The 20493-nt window shown below is 40.6% G+C and overlaps 1 protein-coding gene across 2 annotated transcripts in view; it reads left to right on the top strand.

Annotated features, from left to right (window-relative positions):
* Positions 1 to 10744: 10744 nt before the first annotated feature.
* Positions 10745 to 20493, top strand: part of rerg (RAS-like, estrogen-regulated, growth inhibitor) — a 31582-nt gene continuing 21833 nt past the window's right edge. The window contains exons 1-2 of one of the 2 annotated variants that reach the window (XM_062382551.1): positions 10745 to 11054; positions 17514 to 17648. In XM_062382551.1, the coding sequence (XP_062238535.1) occupies positions 17588 to 17648 (61 nt within the window). In that variant the 5' untranslated portion in view covers positions 10745 to 11054; positions 17514 to 17587. The remainder of the gene's footprint in view (positions 11055 to 17513; positions 17649 to 20493) is intronic. The other variant, XM_062382552.1, reaches the window with a different exon arrangement.

Below are 20493 nucleotides of genomic sequence, written 5' to 3' on the forward strand. Positions count from 1 at the left end.
ACATGTTATCGTAACCTTTCGAATGAAGCAGATTTATCCTCTTATATTAAGAAAACTCGTGCAGTCATTTCTATAGAAAACACTCAAAAGTGTTTCGCTGCAATGACTTTGGGAACAGGAAGCGACAGGAGAAGCAAATGCTCATAGATCTTATTTCCTGCCATCACATCACTGTTGAGGGGAAGTCACTGTGGTTTTTGCATGTGAACCTCAAACGCCAGACGATCGAACCACCATTTGGGTTATTACTTGAAAATGTTTACATGCTCTAATGATCAATGAAAGGGACGTCTTCATCTAATTACAAACACGGCGCTTCTTCATACTGTCCGTTGCTGCAGCTCCTCTTTTCATCCTCCACGTCTGAAGCACTTGGTTTTAACTCCCCTCTCTTTAAGACATGCATTGTGCTAAAGTGGAGCATTGCGATGTCACGTCACTTTCATATACAAAGAGCTTGGAGAGCCAAAGTGGGTGAATGCTATCCAACACTTGAAGACATACAGGAACCCTCGTGTCAATTTGTTCATTTATCTTATGTGTAGGAATATATTGCTGTAAATGCACCAGAGGGAGCGTGTCTGATTCTGTTTAAAGCGAGACTGCAGATGAACGGCAGAAGAAGAGTACTACACAGTCGGGATGGAACTTTCTATTAAAGCGTTGATACTTGATCCGCACCTTCCTCATTCTGTACGGACACGGGGCGGGACTTTGTGACTGACCTTGTCTGATATCGTTCCTGATGTCCAGCTCTAGGTTTTCCATGACACTGTTCATCTCAGCGGCGAGCTTCTTCTGTTTGCTTCGGTAAACCATCACCACCGCTGGGGGTCAAATCCAAGTGGTGAATTTCGCAGATAAAAAAGAGGAAATAGTTTTCTATTTCAATTCGCTCAGCTTGACTTTTTGTACTCACTGATGATAATGCAGGGTATCAGCAGAACAAGCAGCAGCAGAATTAATGGAAACGATGATTTAGGTTGGGAATATTACTGTCTCGTCTCCATACTTTATCTGTAAATAAGCGATAATCACAGTATATTTGAAAGAAATTTTACAATGCACAAATACATGTTCACTACTTTGGAACTTTAGTAGCACAAAATACTTGCTTGCTCTGCTTCTGCGACTTTAAGACTCACCATTACATGCTGAAATTCAGCAACCCGTGTATTTTGGATTTCACAGGCAAACGTGTCAATCTCCTTGTGACTTTCTTTGGTCGTCATGGTGCAGGGGTAATGAAAATCCTCCCTCAACGTCCCATACTAGCAAATCTGTTTTCATCATCTCCAGTTTGTCTGCCTTTTTCTGAGATGTAAACAAAAACCAACACTCAACTTTTTAAGGCCCTGTGTTTGTGAATGTGTGATAAAAAAGATGAGAACAGTTCTTTACCTCTATGGTGATGCGCACGTAGTCCCCGACAAGGATGGATTTGAAGCTGATAAACTTGGGCTCTGGGTAGACGGTGATGGTTGGGGCGCAGGGCAACGTTTTGTTGCCTACTTTCAGAAACACAGTGCTGGGAAAAGGCCCCTGTGCATTTACAGCTGCAACTGTGCATTTACAGCTGCAACTGTTTCAAAGGTGAGATTCTGCAGAGATTTATATAACATTCTGTGTTATATAGAATATGATATACTGATGCATATTTCTATCATATCCCTCCACAACTATAGTTTTACTAAAACTTACTAATGATAATTCATTAACAGGAGCAATCTTTATCGATTTAAAGAAAGCTTTTGACCTGGTTGATCACTGCCTTTTTTAATAAAATATAAAGTAAAGTAGTATACACGACTCAAACGGATTTTAACGTCTTACTAAAGTACAACCCTGGCTCGCTGCTATAAACAAATAATAACAAAACTAATAACAAAACTACTCATGTGTTATTTCCTGTCCCTTGCAAACAGAAGAACCCACCATGAACAAACTAATGCATTTTGTATTGGCAACACAAAACATATCTTACAAAAAAATACACTACTTGTTTCTAATGAGGCTTCAGAAACAAATGGCCTCCCACATTTCATACAAGTACAAACAATAAATATTACATGTACAAATATGTATTTTTTAAACACAAATCATTTCTGTTTAAAGCTCCTTCTGATGGAATTATTTACGAGCAAATATTCAATCCATCTCCTCTTTCCATATCTTCTCAAAATGTACTTGTACTTTTGATGTATCCCAAGGGGTTAATCCTCATAAACAATTTCAATAGCATGATGTAATAATGTGACACGGTTTGACATATGAGCTTCTCTCTGTATAGCTGTTTTCAGTCATGGACTCTGGAAAATTGGATCTGGACATTATGTTGAGTTTGTTTTCAGACATGAAAAAGGCAGAAGACTGTCAGGGCAGACACGTTCACAACAGCAACAACATAACCAGAACATTAAGGGGCTGGAAGGAGCAAAAAAGGTGTGAAAGCGGCGAGAAATTGTTACATTAAATAGACATATGTGACTAATACTAATGTTATGTCAAATAATAGACATAATGCTAAAGGTTACTTGTGATGATTTGCCATGTCGTGATATAATGTGACAGTGTAGTGTATTTCAGCGTGACGTAAAACCAGACAGTAGAACACTACTCGTCTGCAGACCCACCTGATAGGGCCTGTTTGAGGAAGTCGGACTTCCTGCGGGGCGTGGCTCTGCGTGACACCTTCCACAAAGTCCAGATGAGAGCCTATGATTGTCAACTTCCTCTTCCCACTACCAGGAGACAGGGCAGCATCCAATCGGAGACAGAGAGAGAGACAGAGAAAGGGGCTGGGGGTTCAACTATAATGTGTTTCTCGCAACTAAGTGAACTAATTGAGATAAGCCTTATAAAACCGGAATGAGCCGGTCACCATTATACTGACATTAAATGAAGCAGCCAGATCCCCTTCAAACCTTGATGACATCACAAAGGCTCTAACATCCAAATAGACTAAATTACATTACTTTCTTTGCACACCTGCTGTGTTATAAAACGTTCACGTCCTGTATAGTCTATACCACCAAAAAATATATCAAATTTTTGCAAAGTGTCAAAGACAAAGGCTGAAGTGGAAGTTGCTGCAAGTAAAAGAGGATCTGGTCTTAAGGTGAAAGACGTTGCTTTGGGGAAGTGTCAATCTTTCCCCATCGGTCGACCATCTACCTCTCGCTGTTCCTCACTTACTTAGCGTCTAGAAATAGCCTAGTTACGTTTTTACTGGCCTTATGTACTTATTGTGTTTATCTCTGCTCGCATTGCAACTTGTCCCCTCCCCATTAAAATGAGCCGCAAAAACTGATCCAAGTGATGATCTTGTTTGATCAGAATCCTTACTCTTCCATTTCAGAATTGATTATGTGATGATGTACTTGTTTCAGCTCTTTAAGAGATCGGCACAGTCTTGATATATTTAACATCCTCTACTTAGTCATTGACGGCTGAAGCACTAAACTTGATTTTAAAGAAGTTACCGCTTGAGAAGTTCTTTTTAACAAGTTCCCCAAAACAAAAATATTTTCTTCCTCCTATCTGCTCTGACTGATATATTTCCATTAGTGATGTGCGGTAAGTTCTTCGCTTTGGAGAAACACACGTCAAACATTTCTACAGCTGATGGAAACATCATTATCCAAATAAGATCTGATGTTTTCCCATTTATATCTGGACATTTTTACCTCCACCAAGGAGGTTATATACCATAAGACTATAAGAAAAGATGCAGGGCTTTTAATCCAAATGACAGATATAGGAAGTGGCTGCACACGGCCGGTCGCTTGGTAAGGCGACGACAGAATTTCATGTTTTTAAGGCGGTTTGTTTGTTAGTTAGTAGAAAGGAGGCATTATTGGTCAGGGAAGAACTTTGGTGCCGATCTGCCACGTTTAGCGGAGGGATATTTAAGACTGTGCGGAATTAAGTGTGGATCCAAAAATCTGGATCTAGTTCATTTCAATGTGGCGAACTTGGTGGAGGTATGCGTCCTACTGAGTGACATTGTAGAATTCAGCATGAAAGTACCAACAAATCCAAACATACCTGAGCCAGGTGCTGTTTGGTACAATGGCCAAGCAGGATGGGGATGACTGGTAGGTGATGGTGCTGCTGCCGTGGCAACTACCGTCTGGGAGGAGGGCACAGACTTTGACCACGCCTTTACTATCCACACTGGGAATGTGGAACGTCAGACTCGTGCCTGTGTTATTCCAAACAGGAGATCTGACCGGTATGCACAGGATGAGAGAGAAGAAACAGAAGAACATAATTAAACATCAATCTATTCTCACTTCAATGTTATTTCATCAGAATCATAAGTCTACAGGTGTTATACATCATATATCATATCACAACCTTATAAAAGAAGCTGAAATGAACAACGCACAAGGTCACAAGAAACAAACATTATCTTATCGCTGAATCCTTAAACAGATTTAATTTGCAGTTTATTATTAGACACCAAAAAGTCTGTCAGAGTGATAATGTTTTAAAGGGAAACATCACATGTATAAATGATTCTGTCCATCGCTGGATCAACACATTCAGTAGGGCAACATTTTTCTATTGCAGTGTTTGTCTTTTATGATAATGACCATCGCTTTTACAATGTAATAGATTTTTTTAATGATAATAAACCAAGTATTTAGTTACATCTGTGAGCAGAACCATATTTGACATCCACACCAGTTTCTGGCTTTGGGAAAGAGAAGCAGATTCATATGTATTGACAGGACACTGACACCTATCGAGTCCCCTGTCAATACTGTCAAATTGAAGAATATGTCAAGTTATACGACAGGTGTTATTTCCCTTTAACGCCTGCTCTCTTTGCATAATGCATAATCTTAGTCGTCCGTGAGCTGACTCACTCTTGTGGCTTGCATTTTGTGTGCACCTGCATCCTCACTCTGGTCACGTCACTGAGTTTACGACCGTATAACACCGCATGGTTTCTGCCGTAAAAAGACACGGGATCGATGGAGGAGATCTCTGGCGTCTGACGGTAAAACACACATACACAGATAATTATTTGGTACTGCCTACTGATGTTTTGAATTGGACTGAATGTGAATAACGTGAACTTCAGTGGGAAGCACGTGTGTGAGAGTCGAGGGTTCAGACTCACAGAAAACTTTATTCCTGACACAATCCTTTTGCAAACACTGTCCTGCAGGAGGAAGCAGGAGGAGTAAATTCAGCAGGTTGCAGACATTCCCAGGAATTAACAGATAAGATAACAGTAGAAAGCAGCTAGCATGGTAGAATCCAACTACTTTAATTCAGTCTTATTAACATGTTGTATGTGCAGAAATAAATACAAATAAATAATAATACACATGAGGTAATAGTTCAAAAAAGTTTGTAAGAATAAAGCTATAAATATTTGGTATTCCTGATGAAGGAAGAAATTATGAGATTGGGATTTGAATCAAAGCAATATCACATTTTCTTGCTCAGGTGCACATCCACCATGGTTTTAACATCAATTTCGCGATAAAAGAATGTCTCCAATGTGGTACAATACTTAGGAAGACTGGAAAAGCATATGGTAGAGAGATGAAAATGGGCATTATTACATTTCTGATTCCTTCATTTGTCCAGGCACACTTGTTTATGCTCCAGCTGCATCCGGCCTTGAAACACTGCCGACACCTAAAGAGAAATCAGACCTTACCAAACAGGCACCAAAATACCAAAATTACAGATAAGGTTTTTCTTTTCATATAAACCAACTGGAAACTCACATCAAAGTATTACGGCTATGGGAGAAATAGGGTTAGGGAAATTCTTCTTTTTAAGGATAATGTTTAATATTACATTAATGAATTAAACATTTTATGAGAAAAAACGCATTGGGAATTTTAGGAGGAAAAATCAGCCAGAATATTGAGAGGATATTAAAAAAAATTCTTCAGCACTTGCACACTTTATCTTTTTCACCTATGATCGATATTACACACGTGTTCGCAGTAAGTGTTCTGATTTGTGTCGAGCAGCGATGGACTTACAGGACAGAGGTTGGTGGACCCCTGATGTCAGAGCAGTTGGTCAGCGCCAGTCGTTCCAATAACTGCGTCGTCCAAAATCTAATTTTTACAAAGACTGCAGAGATAAACCAAACAATGAACATTACAGCACTGAAGGTTTATCTCATCATAGTTTTCAGTAATGAACAGTTGCATGAAGAGGAAAGAGGAAAGAGGTAATGTGGCAGGATCCTTGCACTGCTAGTTTCACTTTCACCATTATGAGACGTAGACTGAGATGCAGCTAGTAAATACAAACTGAATGTTAGTAGTTGCCATTCATGCACACAGCTATTCTGTACCTAGGAAATTGTGTGCATCTCATTCACATGCGATTATATTCATCAAAGATTACTAACCTTCTGCGGGAAGAGGGCCATTAGGGAGGATGCAGGTGCATTGTGGGAACATCGGAGCAGGGCCACTGGTGCAGTGAAGCGCACCGGACCTCACAGAAAACTGACAGGCGAAGTTGGACCGTGCCTTCTGACCTGCGGTCAGGTGAGTCTGGACGTTCAGTGTGATCTGAGAGAGGTCGGGATGTGAGGGTTTAAAGAACAAACAAGCCACAGGCACAACTGATGATAGTTCAAACTCTGTCCTTTATCTCTACCTGGCCAGTTTACTCCTTAGCAACTCTGTGGGAAACCATTTTCTCTTGATAATCCTCAGGAATGGACAACCAGTTGGAATCTACACAGTCGTCTTCAAACGTGCAACTAGGAAAAGAAAAAGATCTGAGAACTGACTTTACAATTGTTCGGAGCTGTTAACAGATTGTTTAAAGATGCAGATGTTTCCTCACCTATCTTTGGAGCCACACCAGACACAGTGTGGATCCTGTGCAGACCAACACTCCTTCACATCTCTGTATGTGCTGCAATTTGATACAGGAACACGCTTCATCTAGAACAAAACACAACGCTTAGCTTCACTTTAAAACAATATAAAATAGAACCTAGATAAATTGGATCAGAATTATCAGTTCACCACATGTATGTTTTTTAACATGTACAATGCACTCACCTGGTTTCTTACTGGCACGTACACATAGTTACGATCCACCGGATCCAGCTGAATCTTGGGAAACACTTGGCGATCGTCATCAGCTCTGTAGAGGACCATGGGACAGGAGGTGTGATAGTCCTTATCCACAGCGAGCTGATGACAAGAGTACAGCTCTAGTTATGTTTCTAAGAAACTGAGCTGCTGTGGTGTTGAATATTTAAAGGTAGAGATAATATCGGTGAATAAAAAGAAAAAAAAACTTTTGCTTTTTCTGTGTAAAAGAGAAAATGGTAAATGTTCCTCTGTTTTTGAGTAGACACAATAAAGTGGGCTATAACCAGCTGTAAGCGCATGTGGCCAGTTTGACTATGGGTGGATGGCTCAGCTGACTAGGTAACTTAGATCAGTCCTAAGTTACCTAGTAAGAAGACAGTGTTCATAACAATGGATAAAAAACTAAAACTTTTTTTACGTCATGAGCACATTCCATCAAACGACCTGATATGAAAAAACATTTCCGTTTTTTTAAAAGGCTGAAAAAGGTCTTTAATCTGCTTTCCTGAATTTTTGGGTGGATTAATTTTAGCATTATTAAAATTAAACATTCATAAAAAATTGGATGTTAATAACTTTATTTATAAAAGTTATAGAATAAAACAATCAATTCATTAAATCTATTTCCTTTTCACCAGTAGATCTTGTTCAGCTTGTTCATTGATAAGGGAAAAGTCTCTGGGTATTCATGTGATCACGAATTACCGCACAAGATGACAAACACAATACTTCATGCATTAAAGGGAGGCCTTTATGTCACTGTGAAGTAAACAGTGACTAGAACTCTGTTTTCTAGGCCTTTGCTTGTTTGCTGACTGCGGTAGTTTATAAGACTCGTGCCGATGATCACATCTTTGTACAGTTTCTCACTCGTTAGCTCTTCAATAAATAGCATTTTTTAAGGACTTTTTTCAGCTATGGCTTAATACACATTTGATAGGCCAGAGTGTGTATATGTGTACGTCAGCAAGACAGTGCAAAGTAATATTCATCAGAGTGAATTAACACTTGATCATTATTATTAATATAAATCAGATTATTGTAGTTTGTTTTTTTAACCCTTTAATTCCAATTTGACAGAATCCTAAACTTCTATATTTCTTAATTATTGGTGCTTTTGCTTTAATCCAGTCCACTTTGCTAACACTGTATAGACCAAACAATGGAAACATGAGTGGCTGTGGTGAAGCGGTGGACTGTGTAGTTCAGGACACGAGCTAATGATCGCTCGATCCACTCGCCATCGGAGAAAATAAAAAATGCAGTGTGTCGAAATCTTAAAATCTTCCTGCTGGCTTTTCTGTCCCCTCGTTGTGTCCACTTTTTGTGACTTGCACCACAACTAAACAGGATATGATGCAACCGTATGTTATGTGCTCAGGTTAAAAGGTTAAACAGAAATGTCAGGGATGCCTGTCCTCTCTCTGTTTGTAATATTTATTTTTGCGTTGAATAATTATAGCTCGACATCATTTTAAGAAAATGGAAACAAACATGTTGTCCTTTCTTGTCAATGTTGCAAATATTGTTACTTTGTTGATGTGCTGTGCTCCAGGTGACATATATCGTTTCTCTGTCTGACCTGGGAGAGGGATCCAACTCAGCGTTTATTTCCCCCTTGACTAAAATGAGTTTTATTTGGTACTTTTTCTTATTCTTGCTGAAGGATAAGAACAGAAAATGTCACATCCTAGAAGCCCAATTTGTGAATATGGGTTAGACAAATACAACTTGACTCAGAACTCCTCTCTGGGGCACACTCTGGACCAGGGTCAGGTCGTGGCTCAGCTGGTACAGCGTATCATTTGTAGCCACGTAAACCGTGTTGGTGGCCACGGCGTAGTGGTGGACATCTCCATTGAAAGTGAAGCTTCCATCCTGCAACCGACACCGAGCCGCTTCTCCCCAGAGAATAAAAAGCAGACCAGGCAGCAGGATCATCTTAGAGCAGCGATGGCAGCTTTAACTGGGAAAACCCTCAAACACTGACGGCCTGCATGGCACCATACACTCCACCACACTGTCACTGGAGCCGTGCGTAAAAGCGCAGCGCCTCAGAAGAAAGCAGAAGTGGTGAAAGTGGGAGGGGAGCGCGCATCGAAAACAAAAAACAACTATCTCAATTACATGATGACTTTGTATGATTATTGGATTCACTCAGAGGAATTGATCCCACTTTAATCGTGTTTAAAACCAGATCTACAGAGTTTCAGTCTGATATACCCAATGGCGCGTGTGATCCTGGAATGGTTCCTGACTACGACAGCCTCCAGCTGATATCCCCACAGGAACGAAGTCGTGGGGCGGGAACTAACAGCAGCTCTCAGAAGAATGATCCAAATAAAAATGTTACCTTACTTTTTAAAAACTAAAGGGGGCCTCCTTGTTCAAAGACGCTGACGACGCATTTCAATATTGCTAGTTTGATTCTGGTTCAGGGGGAATCAGTGAGGATTAAAACTGATGGTGGCGTCTTAAGACCAACACTGAATGAAAATCAGTTAGTGATTTAAATCAAGCTGACAAAATAAATGAATATCAAGGCAGCGGAAAAGGTTCTCAATCAGTATTTCTACCAGTATTGGTACTCATTGGACTCAATTGAAAGCAGCAGGAAAATCCTTCAACATTACACTGGCTTATTGAACATACCTTGACACAATTATAAAGAATCATAATCAAACCTAGATTCATGTTCACATTTGTATAGTGGCTCCTAAAGAAATATTGTCCAGTTTGGTGCAGTTTAAATAAAAAAGTTACCTTAATTGCTAAAATTCAGCATCCAGTGTGCTGTGAATTTCATGGAGGAAAAAGTGACGACTTTCAAGTGTTTTCTTTGGCCTTCCCGATGCAGGGATACTGATTTTCCACCTGAACAATCCATACTGACCACCCTGCTGTCATCTTCTCGTTTGCCTGCCTTCTTCCTAAATGACAACACAAGCAAATGCTGACCTTTCATGAATTGGTGCCATATGTGTGTACATGTGTGCGGAAAATATGCTCTACCTCTGTAGTGGATAGTGGGAAACCATGCACCTGGATGTGAAACCTGTAAACTCTGGGTCTGAAAAGTAGCGTATTTCAGTGGAGCAGCACAAGGGTTCAGACACAGTGCTGGTAAAAATCGCCTGTGTTTTCTCAGCTGCAGGTGCATCATAGGTGAGATTCTGCAGTAGTTGGTTTTGCACATTGCCCGATACATCGACACATATTCAATTATGCTCATAGTAGCGAAAAATACAGTGTACAATGATTTATAATCCAGCCAGCTATTTAAACAAAATACTAAGGCGTTCTGTGTGATTCGAGATGGACCAGATTTAAAGATGGAATTTGAATGTCGGGGCTTACAGACACTTGGATGACACCAAATGAGCAGCATGGAGGCATTTTATGTTTTTTTAAAGAAGTCTTCACCATTTACCTCAATTGTATTGGAAAGGGGTGTTTACCCCTGAAACACCAACCCTCCATCGGCAAAGTGGTGAGTAGATAATGAGTGAATTTTCATTTTTGGAGAGAACTATCGCTTTAAGGACAGAGGGTTGTTTGAATCAGGACCTTCCTGCTCGGAGCTTGTTTCCACTCTCAGTCGCTAGAGGTCGCTGTCTCCCTGGGTATAGACATGCAGTGGCATGCAGCAGCAGCCCGGTCCGAGGCAGCAGAGTGTCGGGATCTCCAGCAGCTCCGCTACGTATATTTTCACTGACCCTTCGTTTCAGAGCTTCATTCATCCCAGTGAGAGCTGGTGCTCGGTCTCTGTCCTTCCATCCAGCTGAACACGTCCCCTCTCCCATCCAGCGGTGCGCTGCGTCCACATCTGCATCCGGGAAGGTCAGACGCATCTTCTTTTTTTTTTCTAATCGGCGGACCTGACAACTTTTATTTTTGTAAATTCATCTCCAGATCAGCGTTGTATCATCGGGACATTGTTACTGCATCCAGCGGGCTCTGGTGAGTGGTTCTCCCGGTGTCCATGTCCATGTGAGGTGCTTCCCTCTGCGACACATGAGGGAAACCGGTGGTCAGGCCACAGGGTTTGATCGTCCCCTGACAGTATGAACCCTTTAGAGCAGGAATAATCCGATTCCTCAGATGGATAGCCGGCAGAATAAGAAGTAAAATTATCTGTTATTGGAATTTAAGTTTGTCCTCGGTGTTCCTGATATCTGTTATCCCGCTAGATATCAATTTGACGCTATGTTCTTCAGCCACTGTTAAATTTGTTTGCTGAGAGAGGAGCAGCAGTGTCACATTTAAAAAGTTGGACATATATTTACAGACTTTTGGGATATCCAGGAGATTAAGCATGTTTTTTTTTTCCAAAATTTCATAGAATCATAATTTCGCATCAGTTTTCTTTGATATGCAGTTTCATCTTTCTCTGCTGCTTGATGTCCCTCTTGGGTTTCGGGGATGTGATCAGCATTCACGAGCAGCTCTAAGTGTTGCATAATAGCCCACATCTCAATGGGACTTGATGCCAGTCAGCACATCCCACACAGCTGCTTGCCAGAGCAGAATGTGGGGGGGGGGGGGGGGGGGGGGAGCTTTGAGGGGTCCTTTAGAAGGTTGTAGGTGGGACGGCGACAAAAATGAGGATTGTGTTTATATTGATGGAATTAAACATCCTCAATAATAAGAGGTTAAAGCTGCTGTCATGCACATATTAAAACAATGTGCCAATAGTGTAATGAACCAGAATGAGTCACAGTGGAGGAGAATTTCTTTTTTATGGAACTTTCAATGTTAACGTTCCAACATTGAATGTCAGGCTATGTGGGTTTAAGAAGGGTTTTCATATGTCTTCCCCCTCTAATGACTCATTGCTATTGAAGGTTTTGTGTGTGTGTGATTGCGTTTACTCCTCTCAAAACTAGAGAAAGACAAACGTTATCTCAAAGAGGAGTTGGAGATAAAACATGATCAAACAGGGACAAACTGGTCCAAAGTTTAAATCAGTATGGGGGCTGTCTGACAGGGGCCTGTCACCACTGGCTGAATTCACCACCTGCAGTAGTATATACAGTAAATACACTTTCTTTGCTTAGTTTTTGAAATATTGTCTTGATATTTCAGGAGAATATCAGTATTGTAATACACTTCAGTAGGAGAGCTTTCTTTCCTTTAAGAGGCAGTGCACCATGCAGTCCACTGTATGTAGTTTGATGACAGCCCTGTGGTTTGCAGTCTTTCTATAGCCTGTGGCGCAGCAGGTCTCCTCCCATGGTTTGAAGCTCAGAGGTCTGCAATCTCCATCGACCACAGCACCACCACCCAGATTCATTTCTCAGGGTAAAAATTACACAAAAAAACAGCAGGGCACGGCGCGGCAGAAAATACACGTGCATTGTTTGACAATTTGGATGGAGTCCACAGTGCAGCAGAGGGCTGTGGGTTATAAAATATATATATATATATATATATATATATATATATATATATATATATATATATATTATGATGTTACAGTAAAGTGTGGATTCTGAAAAGAGGGCATTGGGTCCATTGGTCTCATGCATTTCATGATCCCCTCCTGTGATACAGTACAATTCACTGTAATGTTGAATGACAGAAGACTGTTTCAGGTTGAAGTCACAGTTAGTATTGGTTTGAGAAGCAGTAATGGAAAAATGTTTCCTGTGTTATTGACATTTAATACTTTAAATACATTATTCCCAGCTTACTGACTTACTCTGTATGTGACGCAGTCTAGCAGGCTTGTTGCAGGAAGTGTAGTGAGTCTGTTGATGTGTGAGAGAAGAACCAGCACGTTGAACAAGTCACGCAAATGTTCATACTACAAAGGATACGTTATGTTACTTTAAGCCGCAACAGGTAACAAGATACGCACTATTGTTGTGTTGTGTCCCTTTATTGTGTTCGCCTTCTCAAAGATAAATAAAAAAGCCCCTGTTCTTGCAACGTTATTATGACATCCTGTTTCCAACGGAAACACTGAGAAGTTGAGGGAACAAAAGTTGTGGTTTGGTATAAAAGAATGTTTTAAACACGTAGTATCGAAATAGTATCTAAGTATCAGTACTTTGACGATCTTCATAAGAAGATTCATACTCCTGTCTGCTAAATATAAAGCCTGAAACCAGTTGGCTTAGCAGGATTGGAAGCAGGGGGACCAGCTAAGCCCAACAATGACTCACCATTCTACTCACAACTAACCATTAAACGACTGTGTTGTTTCTCCACTGTGGGTTTTGTACTGATTAAACAAATGAGATGAAAATATGTTAATTAGTAACAATTTAAGCCAACTGTCTTAGATTAGGTATGGATTTGTCATGGTTAAATTTACATAAACCATAATCTCTATAAACAGATTCTGCAACAGATTCCTTATTCAATTTGAGCAGACTTTTGTTGCGCGCAGGTAAACAGCTTTTAAATGATCTACTTTCATATGCCCATGGCTGTTAAGATGAGCCAAAAATGTCATCTGCACCTAAAACACCTACAAAAGGTATCACTGTTTGTTTTCTTGTGTTGAAAAAAGTTTGACTTGTGTGATAAAACAAAGGAGTCTTGGCCCGGACATCCGCGTCCTCTAGAGGCCAATCATCATCTATTGCTGGTGGGCTCTGTGATTGGAATGAATGGAAGCCAACGCAAATTCCCCAATGAGTATAGCTGAGCAAACATTTGTGACCACTGGAATAAGGACAAGTTGGAAAATTTAAGACATTTTATTTCTGATAGCCCATTCAAAAAAGTTAAGGTTAGGTTTAAAGCATTTTGAAGTGACGGTTAAGGTTAGGTTTAGTCTCTGGGGAACACATTATGACAGTGAGTTTTCTCGCAAAGCTAGAAGTACAAACGTGTGTGAGTGAGGAAGAGAGAGAGAGAGAGAGAGAGAGAGAGAGAGTGTGTGTGTGTGTGTGACTCAGAATGGTGGGTGGAGTGGGTGGAGGCCATTCTTCTTTGCAAAATGCAAAGAAGAATGACCCTGTCGGCAGGGAGACACTGCTGCGTGTTCCTCGGCCTCGTCTCTCACTGGTGTTTCCCTGCTGCTGCGTAGGAGAGCGAGGGATCACTGCAGCAGTGTGTTTGTGTCTGTGTGTGTGTCTGCTTGCACGAAAATGTGTGAAAACAGATGAATCAAAACAGTTGTAACAGTAAAGAGCCACATAATCTGTGCATGTGGGCTGCTTCATTCAGTGTAACACTGGATATTGAGGGAGGACCATTTAAATACTTTCAGCTTTTGGAAGCATTTCATGACTAATACTTTCGTCATATAATAAGAGGGGACGTGACCCTCCATCCCTCGTGGCGATTACGTGCTTGTTTCCAAACACCTCAAACTAAATTGGATGGACAGAACAAAACAAAACATTTTTGTTGTCGCAGTTACTTCTCTCACAGCGTGTGATTCATTTGTTTTGATTGTGCTGTCTGCACGGTGGAAATGCATCCACATGAGTAATGAAAGAAACAATACAAATATTTAAATACGCTGATGGCTGCCACGATGCTGATGAGTGAGAGACAAAGAGATGGATGATCCTAGCTCCACGCAGAGTGGCACACAGCCATACCATATATGGGTGTGTGTGTTGGTTCAGAAAGGGAAAAGTTATCTTAAACGCAGAGTGTGTCTCTGCACTTGTATGGCTATACATTGAGAGGACCAGTTTGAGAGTTCAGGAAGCTGAGGACATTTTGTCCGGTCCAAGAAAGCTGGAAGTTTGCCGCTTCATAACTTTAACCAGTGTGAAGCTGGAGAACACGTGTCTGGCACTGACGCACACCCATGCACATTTTTTTGCTTTCATTAAAATGGACACAGTGTGCTCAACTTGTGATCCTTTTCTGTTTTCTCCCATTTTTCTTGGACCATCTCATTTCAATCAACATAGAGGAACAGAAGGTTCTGAGTAAAGATATTTTTTTGGTTATTTCACACAAAAGCAAAGGCTGACAGTTTTTTTTCACAAACATGGCTGAATTCAGAAGTAACTCAGAAGTTATATATTGGTTTGATTGAAACAAATGCCGATGCCTGGAATCACTTATTTTGACTCATCATTAAATTACAATTCACAGGTTAACAATTCCTGTTGTCCTTCATTGGCGATTGATCAAATACATTTTTGCCCATTTTATGTACCTGTGTGATTTGTGCTTTCACAACATTCTTTAGGAAGATTAAACATGGTATATGCTGGGGCATTACAGTTTTTTAAGTAACACTGTACCAGGAACACCAGGAACTGGAACTCTCAGAATAACATTCACACAGTAAGAACATCCTGTTGAGTTTCAGTCTGCCATTACAAGACCAATTTGCTTCTGCGAGAATAGACTAAGTCAACGTAAAACAACATCACGCAGTGACAGAACATTGGGAACAGAAAACAACATGAAGTTATTTGTTCTTCTTTTTGGGGAAACTAGTGCAGGGCCCATTCTAAATATAATTGTTTGGAAACGGCCATTTGCTTTGCCTGTGGTGATGCTGGTTGCAGCTTTCTTTCTGGAACTGTAAAACTGACAGGATCTGTTCTTTGAACCAATTTTATAGTCAATGCTTTGCATAAAATGGAACGAATTTGCTATATTACTGTTCACGTGTGAATTATACACATTGCATGTTGTTTATTTCTCTGATTGGACTGAGAATCAGTTTGAATGAGAGGAGGGCCCACCTGCAAGTGTCAATGAACACAAGTTCACTGATTGGCTAGTTTTGATATAACTCTAGACTTCTAGTTGCGGCTCTGCAGTACAACACCGAAAACAAGAACTTATCTTCAGCTGCAGCTTCTCAGCGTCAAACTGTGCAGGTTCAAACTGTGAGCCTCTACTTTTACTGTTACACTACTAATTCCACTGCATAAATGTTAATGTAAACACAGGCCTTAGCTTTGTGTGTTTGGTTTTTTGTTATCAGTCACAGTGAGTGTATCCAAGGATTCTTCTGCAGTCACAAGATACTGATTTCAATGAGATTATCATCATCGTCGGGTTAATTCCAGTTCAAACAGCAGCCAGGAGTGTCTTTGGGGCAGAATTTTAAAATCAATTATTTTGATAAATAACTGCGCAGTGGGTTATTTTCTTACCAAACAGACTTGTGATTGGTTGTTTAATCGGGCAGCAGTTCTGTTTTCTTTTTGAATAAGCGATTTTAGCTTTGGCAAGCTCTGCTCTACGCCTCCCCGCTCTCTCCGTCTTCTGCTCCATTTATCAACCTTTCGCATCTGTTGCACACCTGCGGGAAAAATCTAGGGAGGTCAACAACTCCAAAAAACAGACTGATCCCACTGTGCTATACAAGCTGCACACTGTTTGAAACGGAGGCCATATTAAATTGTGGTCTTTGTTTGCGTTATCTCCTGAAGATGGACGGACAGAAGTGTGTTAGGGCCGTCACGTTCAGCTAATTAAATCTGCAGCAGGACTGATACAGTGCTTGTCTCAATCTGCAGTGAGAATATAAGGAATATGCTGCTTAAAGTGCTGCACAACATTACATTACATTACATTTCATTTAGCTGACGCTTTTATCCAAAGCGACTTACAATAAGTGCATTCAAACCCGAGGGTACATACCAAGGACGACAAGAATCAAGAAAGTACAATTTCTTCAAGATAAAGCAAAACTACAAAGTGCTATAAATAAGTGCCATTTAAGTGCTACTAAAGTGTTAGTTTCAAAAAGTTGTTTAGTAGTTGTTTTTTTATTCAAGGTAAAACTGCAAATGACTTACACAGTGCAAGTGCTCTTATCAAAAAAAAAATAAGCAGATATCTATTCCAAAAAGGAAGGTTCCTCTGCTCCACATAAACAATGTATCCACACAGATTTTTTTCAGATTTAATTTAGGCTCACTCTGCTGATGCTGGCTTCCACCTTCAGTGAAACAATGCAGTTATTGTGCTCAAGTCTCTTTTCTAGATGAAGCCATGCTCTGCCACGACTGTACTGGTGTCAATCATTATCCAAACTGCAAAAACTGCATATGCCCAGCTTCACTAAGACAGAACGATATCATCTCTTACCCAACAACATGTCCCTGTTACACTTTCTATCCAACCTTATTTCGTCTAAATCACATTTTTGCTCCATTAGTGTACAACCACATATATGTTAAGTTAGAAACATGATGCTGTTTGAGTGACCTTTCCTATCAACATCACAAGAAAACATTAAAACTGATTATATCAACAAACAGCTTCAGAGAATGCAGTTCATTTATATCCCTCCTCTAACTAGAGATACCAGCATCAGAAATGCCAGGTTGGGCAATGGCATTTACGTCTATGTATTGATCCTATATCACATCTTTAAAGTATTATTAGTTTCACAGAAATCCCTTATTGCCAGAACTCCTGTATGACTCAGAAACTGTGCTTGAAAAAAAAGGAATAAACTTGTCCTATTTGTTTCCTCAGACACTCCTGTACGGATGGCTGACCTCGGAGCTCATTGATTGGCTCGCCGAGCTTTGCTGATCGCAGCTGCCGTGATGGCCAAAAGCCCGGAGGTGAAGCTGGCCATGTTCGGGAGAGCGGGGGTGGGAAAGTCAGGTAAACAGTGTGTTTACCTGACTTTGTGTTTCTGTTTATATGCGTGCATGCGAGTTCTTACAAAAGCGTCTCTCAAAATTCATAGTTTATTTCTCTCTGCATCTGGTCTGAGGGCAGCTCTGTGTGTCTCAGGATGACCTCTGCTTTCTAATGTTTTCCTCAGTCACCCTGTCGGCCTTTCTCACAATGTTTGCGTTGTCAACGGTAGAGTAGGAGGTTGTTTTTGGTCTGGCTTAAATACCTTCCCTCCCACAGATAAGTCTGTCAAGTCATTACCATTGGGTTGCAGCATTCCTCTGTAAGCAGCGGCAATAGCTCGGCCTCAGCTGGCGCCCCGCATGTTTTTTTCTCCAGTAGCTAAGACAATAACACAGACCATATGTTTCCTGCCAGCTGCAAATCAAGACGTATTGCTTCTGTGTTGCAATCAGCTGTTCAAAAAACATGCTCTTCCATGTTGAAGGAGGCCATTAAAATGCCTGAGGAGGTCAACTCAAGGACTATTCTACAAAGAATAATGACTGAGGAGTTCATATCCTTTGGCTGAAAGGAGAGCGGCGGTCTGACGTGGAACTCTGAAACCTTGTTTGTGGAAACCGTGAAGTATCAATCTGCAGCATTTCCTTTTTAACTAAGATGTGTGTTGTTAGCCTGCTTTACCTTGACAATGGAGGTCATTGTCAAGGTAAAGGCCCACTCAGTTTTTACAGTGACTTCCCTGTTCTGTAGCCAGCCTCATGTTTTCATTTGAAATGAGAGAAATGGTTGATTATTGTTATTGGTCAGGCTTCAGGCACTGTCACTGCTCGTTTCTTTGAAACCTCTGTGATGATTATTGAATTAGAAAACCCACGAGAACACGTTCTTTTCCAATCTGATACAACCGCAGTCAAATCATAACTCAAAACAATCGCAGCTAGTGATATTTAGCTAAATATAATAGCAGATAACCAGTTGCTAGTTCAGAACATTACACTTTCAATACAGGTTTAAAGTCCGGGGCCGATAAAGCTACATTGGTCGTCCCTGCATGCTATATTCCACTGTTCAGTTACACAGCTTTCCTGAAATAACCTTAGGGGAAAAGTCAATATTCCGCCTGTTATCTGACCATGGGTTGTATCCTCCAAGGTATTTCTATGATCAGATAACTGCTTTCTGCCTTGTGTGATAACACCTTTCATCGAAGCAACACAAGTGTCTAAATCCAGAATATCCACAGACTGTGCACTTGCTTACCACAGCTGACTTGATGTTTGACCAGAGAATAAAAGTTGAATTTAGTCTGAATTGGAACTGGTTTCACCCGAGGCAAAAAAATACTGTATTTTATCATTCAGTGGACGGCAGACATCTGTGCTATGATCAGTGTACCTTTGACTACATAGCTTGCTGACAAAAGGCTAAAAGCCTGCAGCCAAGCGATCAGCTCTGTGAGGCTGTGCTAAGGAATAGAGGTGCTTTAAGCTAAACTATGGCACCAATTTACTCACAGTGACATTATTAACATCCTGACGTAAATGTTCACCAACTTATCAGACATTTCAATCAAAACCAAAGCCGCAGGTATGTTCCAACAGGGTAGGTCCCCAAACAGAGAAGGGCCCCCCAGGGAATGTCTGATTAGGAAAGTTCTCAGCAACAATTTTGTGAGAAACCCAGTAAATGATATAATCGGCTATGTACAGTGGACCACAACCATCATGGTTGGAAACCTCCTAACGATTCCCCATGCCACTAATGTCTGCCAAGTAAAAAAAATAATGTTTTTTCACAAATGTGAATATCTTAATATTTCGATACTATGGTCCTGCACAGATGTAAGCCTCACTGTGGTGCTAGAAGAAAAGTCAGGCGATCAAAATCTTGTAAGATCTATCTCTGGTGACCGTGAATATACGTACAAATTTCAGTTTTTGCTGAGATACTGGATCAGCCGTCTGATGCTGGATCTGTAGACCATGCCACTTGTATGGCAAACTTGACATATCGACTATTCCCTTAAGGTCTGTATTGGGAACGCTCTGTCACTGAGGTCATAAATGGGGCTAAGGCTGATGGAGTGTCCTACTTAAAACAGATTTCCAGACAGTTTAATCGTGTTTTTGTCTCCTGGCCTGATGTTTGGGCTTAAGTCAGCAGTACAGAGGAACAGAACATTTTCTTAAGTCAAATGAAGCTGTCAGAAGTCTAATTTCCATCCTGTTTTTTGTGTAGTCCTCATAATGAACTCATTGCTTACTTGCTGGAATACCCTTCAACACTGACTACATCCTAAAATTGGATTTTTCACATGGACAACGGATTCAAGCAGTTAAGCAGATTTTCCTGATGCTATCCTGTCACCTTCATGCCTCCTGTTGCGCTCACAGCACAAGAGTAGTCATTATTTCCACTTTTGAAGCTATATGTTGCCTCAGTGAACAATGAACAGCTCTCATCTAAATATAGCTCACTAGTGGAAGCTCACAGAGTCGAATTAATATGTCACTCAAAGCCCTTATTTTAAATCTCATGTTTGTGCTGGAGGGAAAAGTCAGGGGATTTCCAAAGTCATCCTCTGGGACCATGAATCTCTGTAATTTCAAGGAACTTATCTGATAAATTTAAGTCTAAACAAAGTGGTGGACTGATTTCCTGACTAATATTGCAATTCCATTAGCTATGTCACTAGCCTATCTAGTTTAAATCAACATCAACTGTTACCATTCAGTTAACTGAAAATTTTGCGTGATGGAGCTTCTCTGTTCACAGCTTCAGACTTTAATTGCTTGGACAATATTTATGCGGTACTTGTGCATGTGGGCAAGTGATGTGATGCGAATGGTACTTGTTTTAGTTGGAG

This window comes from Platichthys flesus, chromosome 23 (genome assembly GCF_949316205.1).
Source record: "Platichthys flesus chromosome 23, fPlaFle2.1, whole genome shotgun sequence".
Lineage (NCBI taxonomy): Eukaryota > Metazoa > Chordata > Actinopteri > Pleuronectiformes > Pleuronectidae > Platichthys > Platichthys flesus.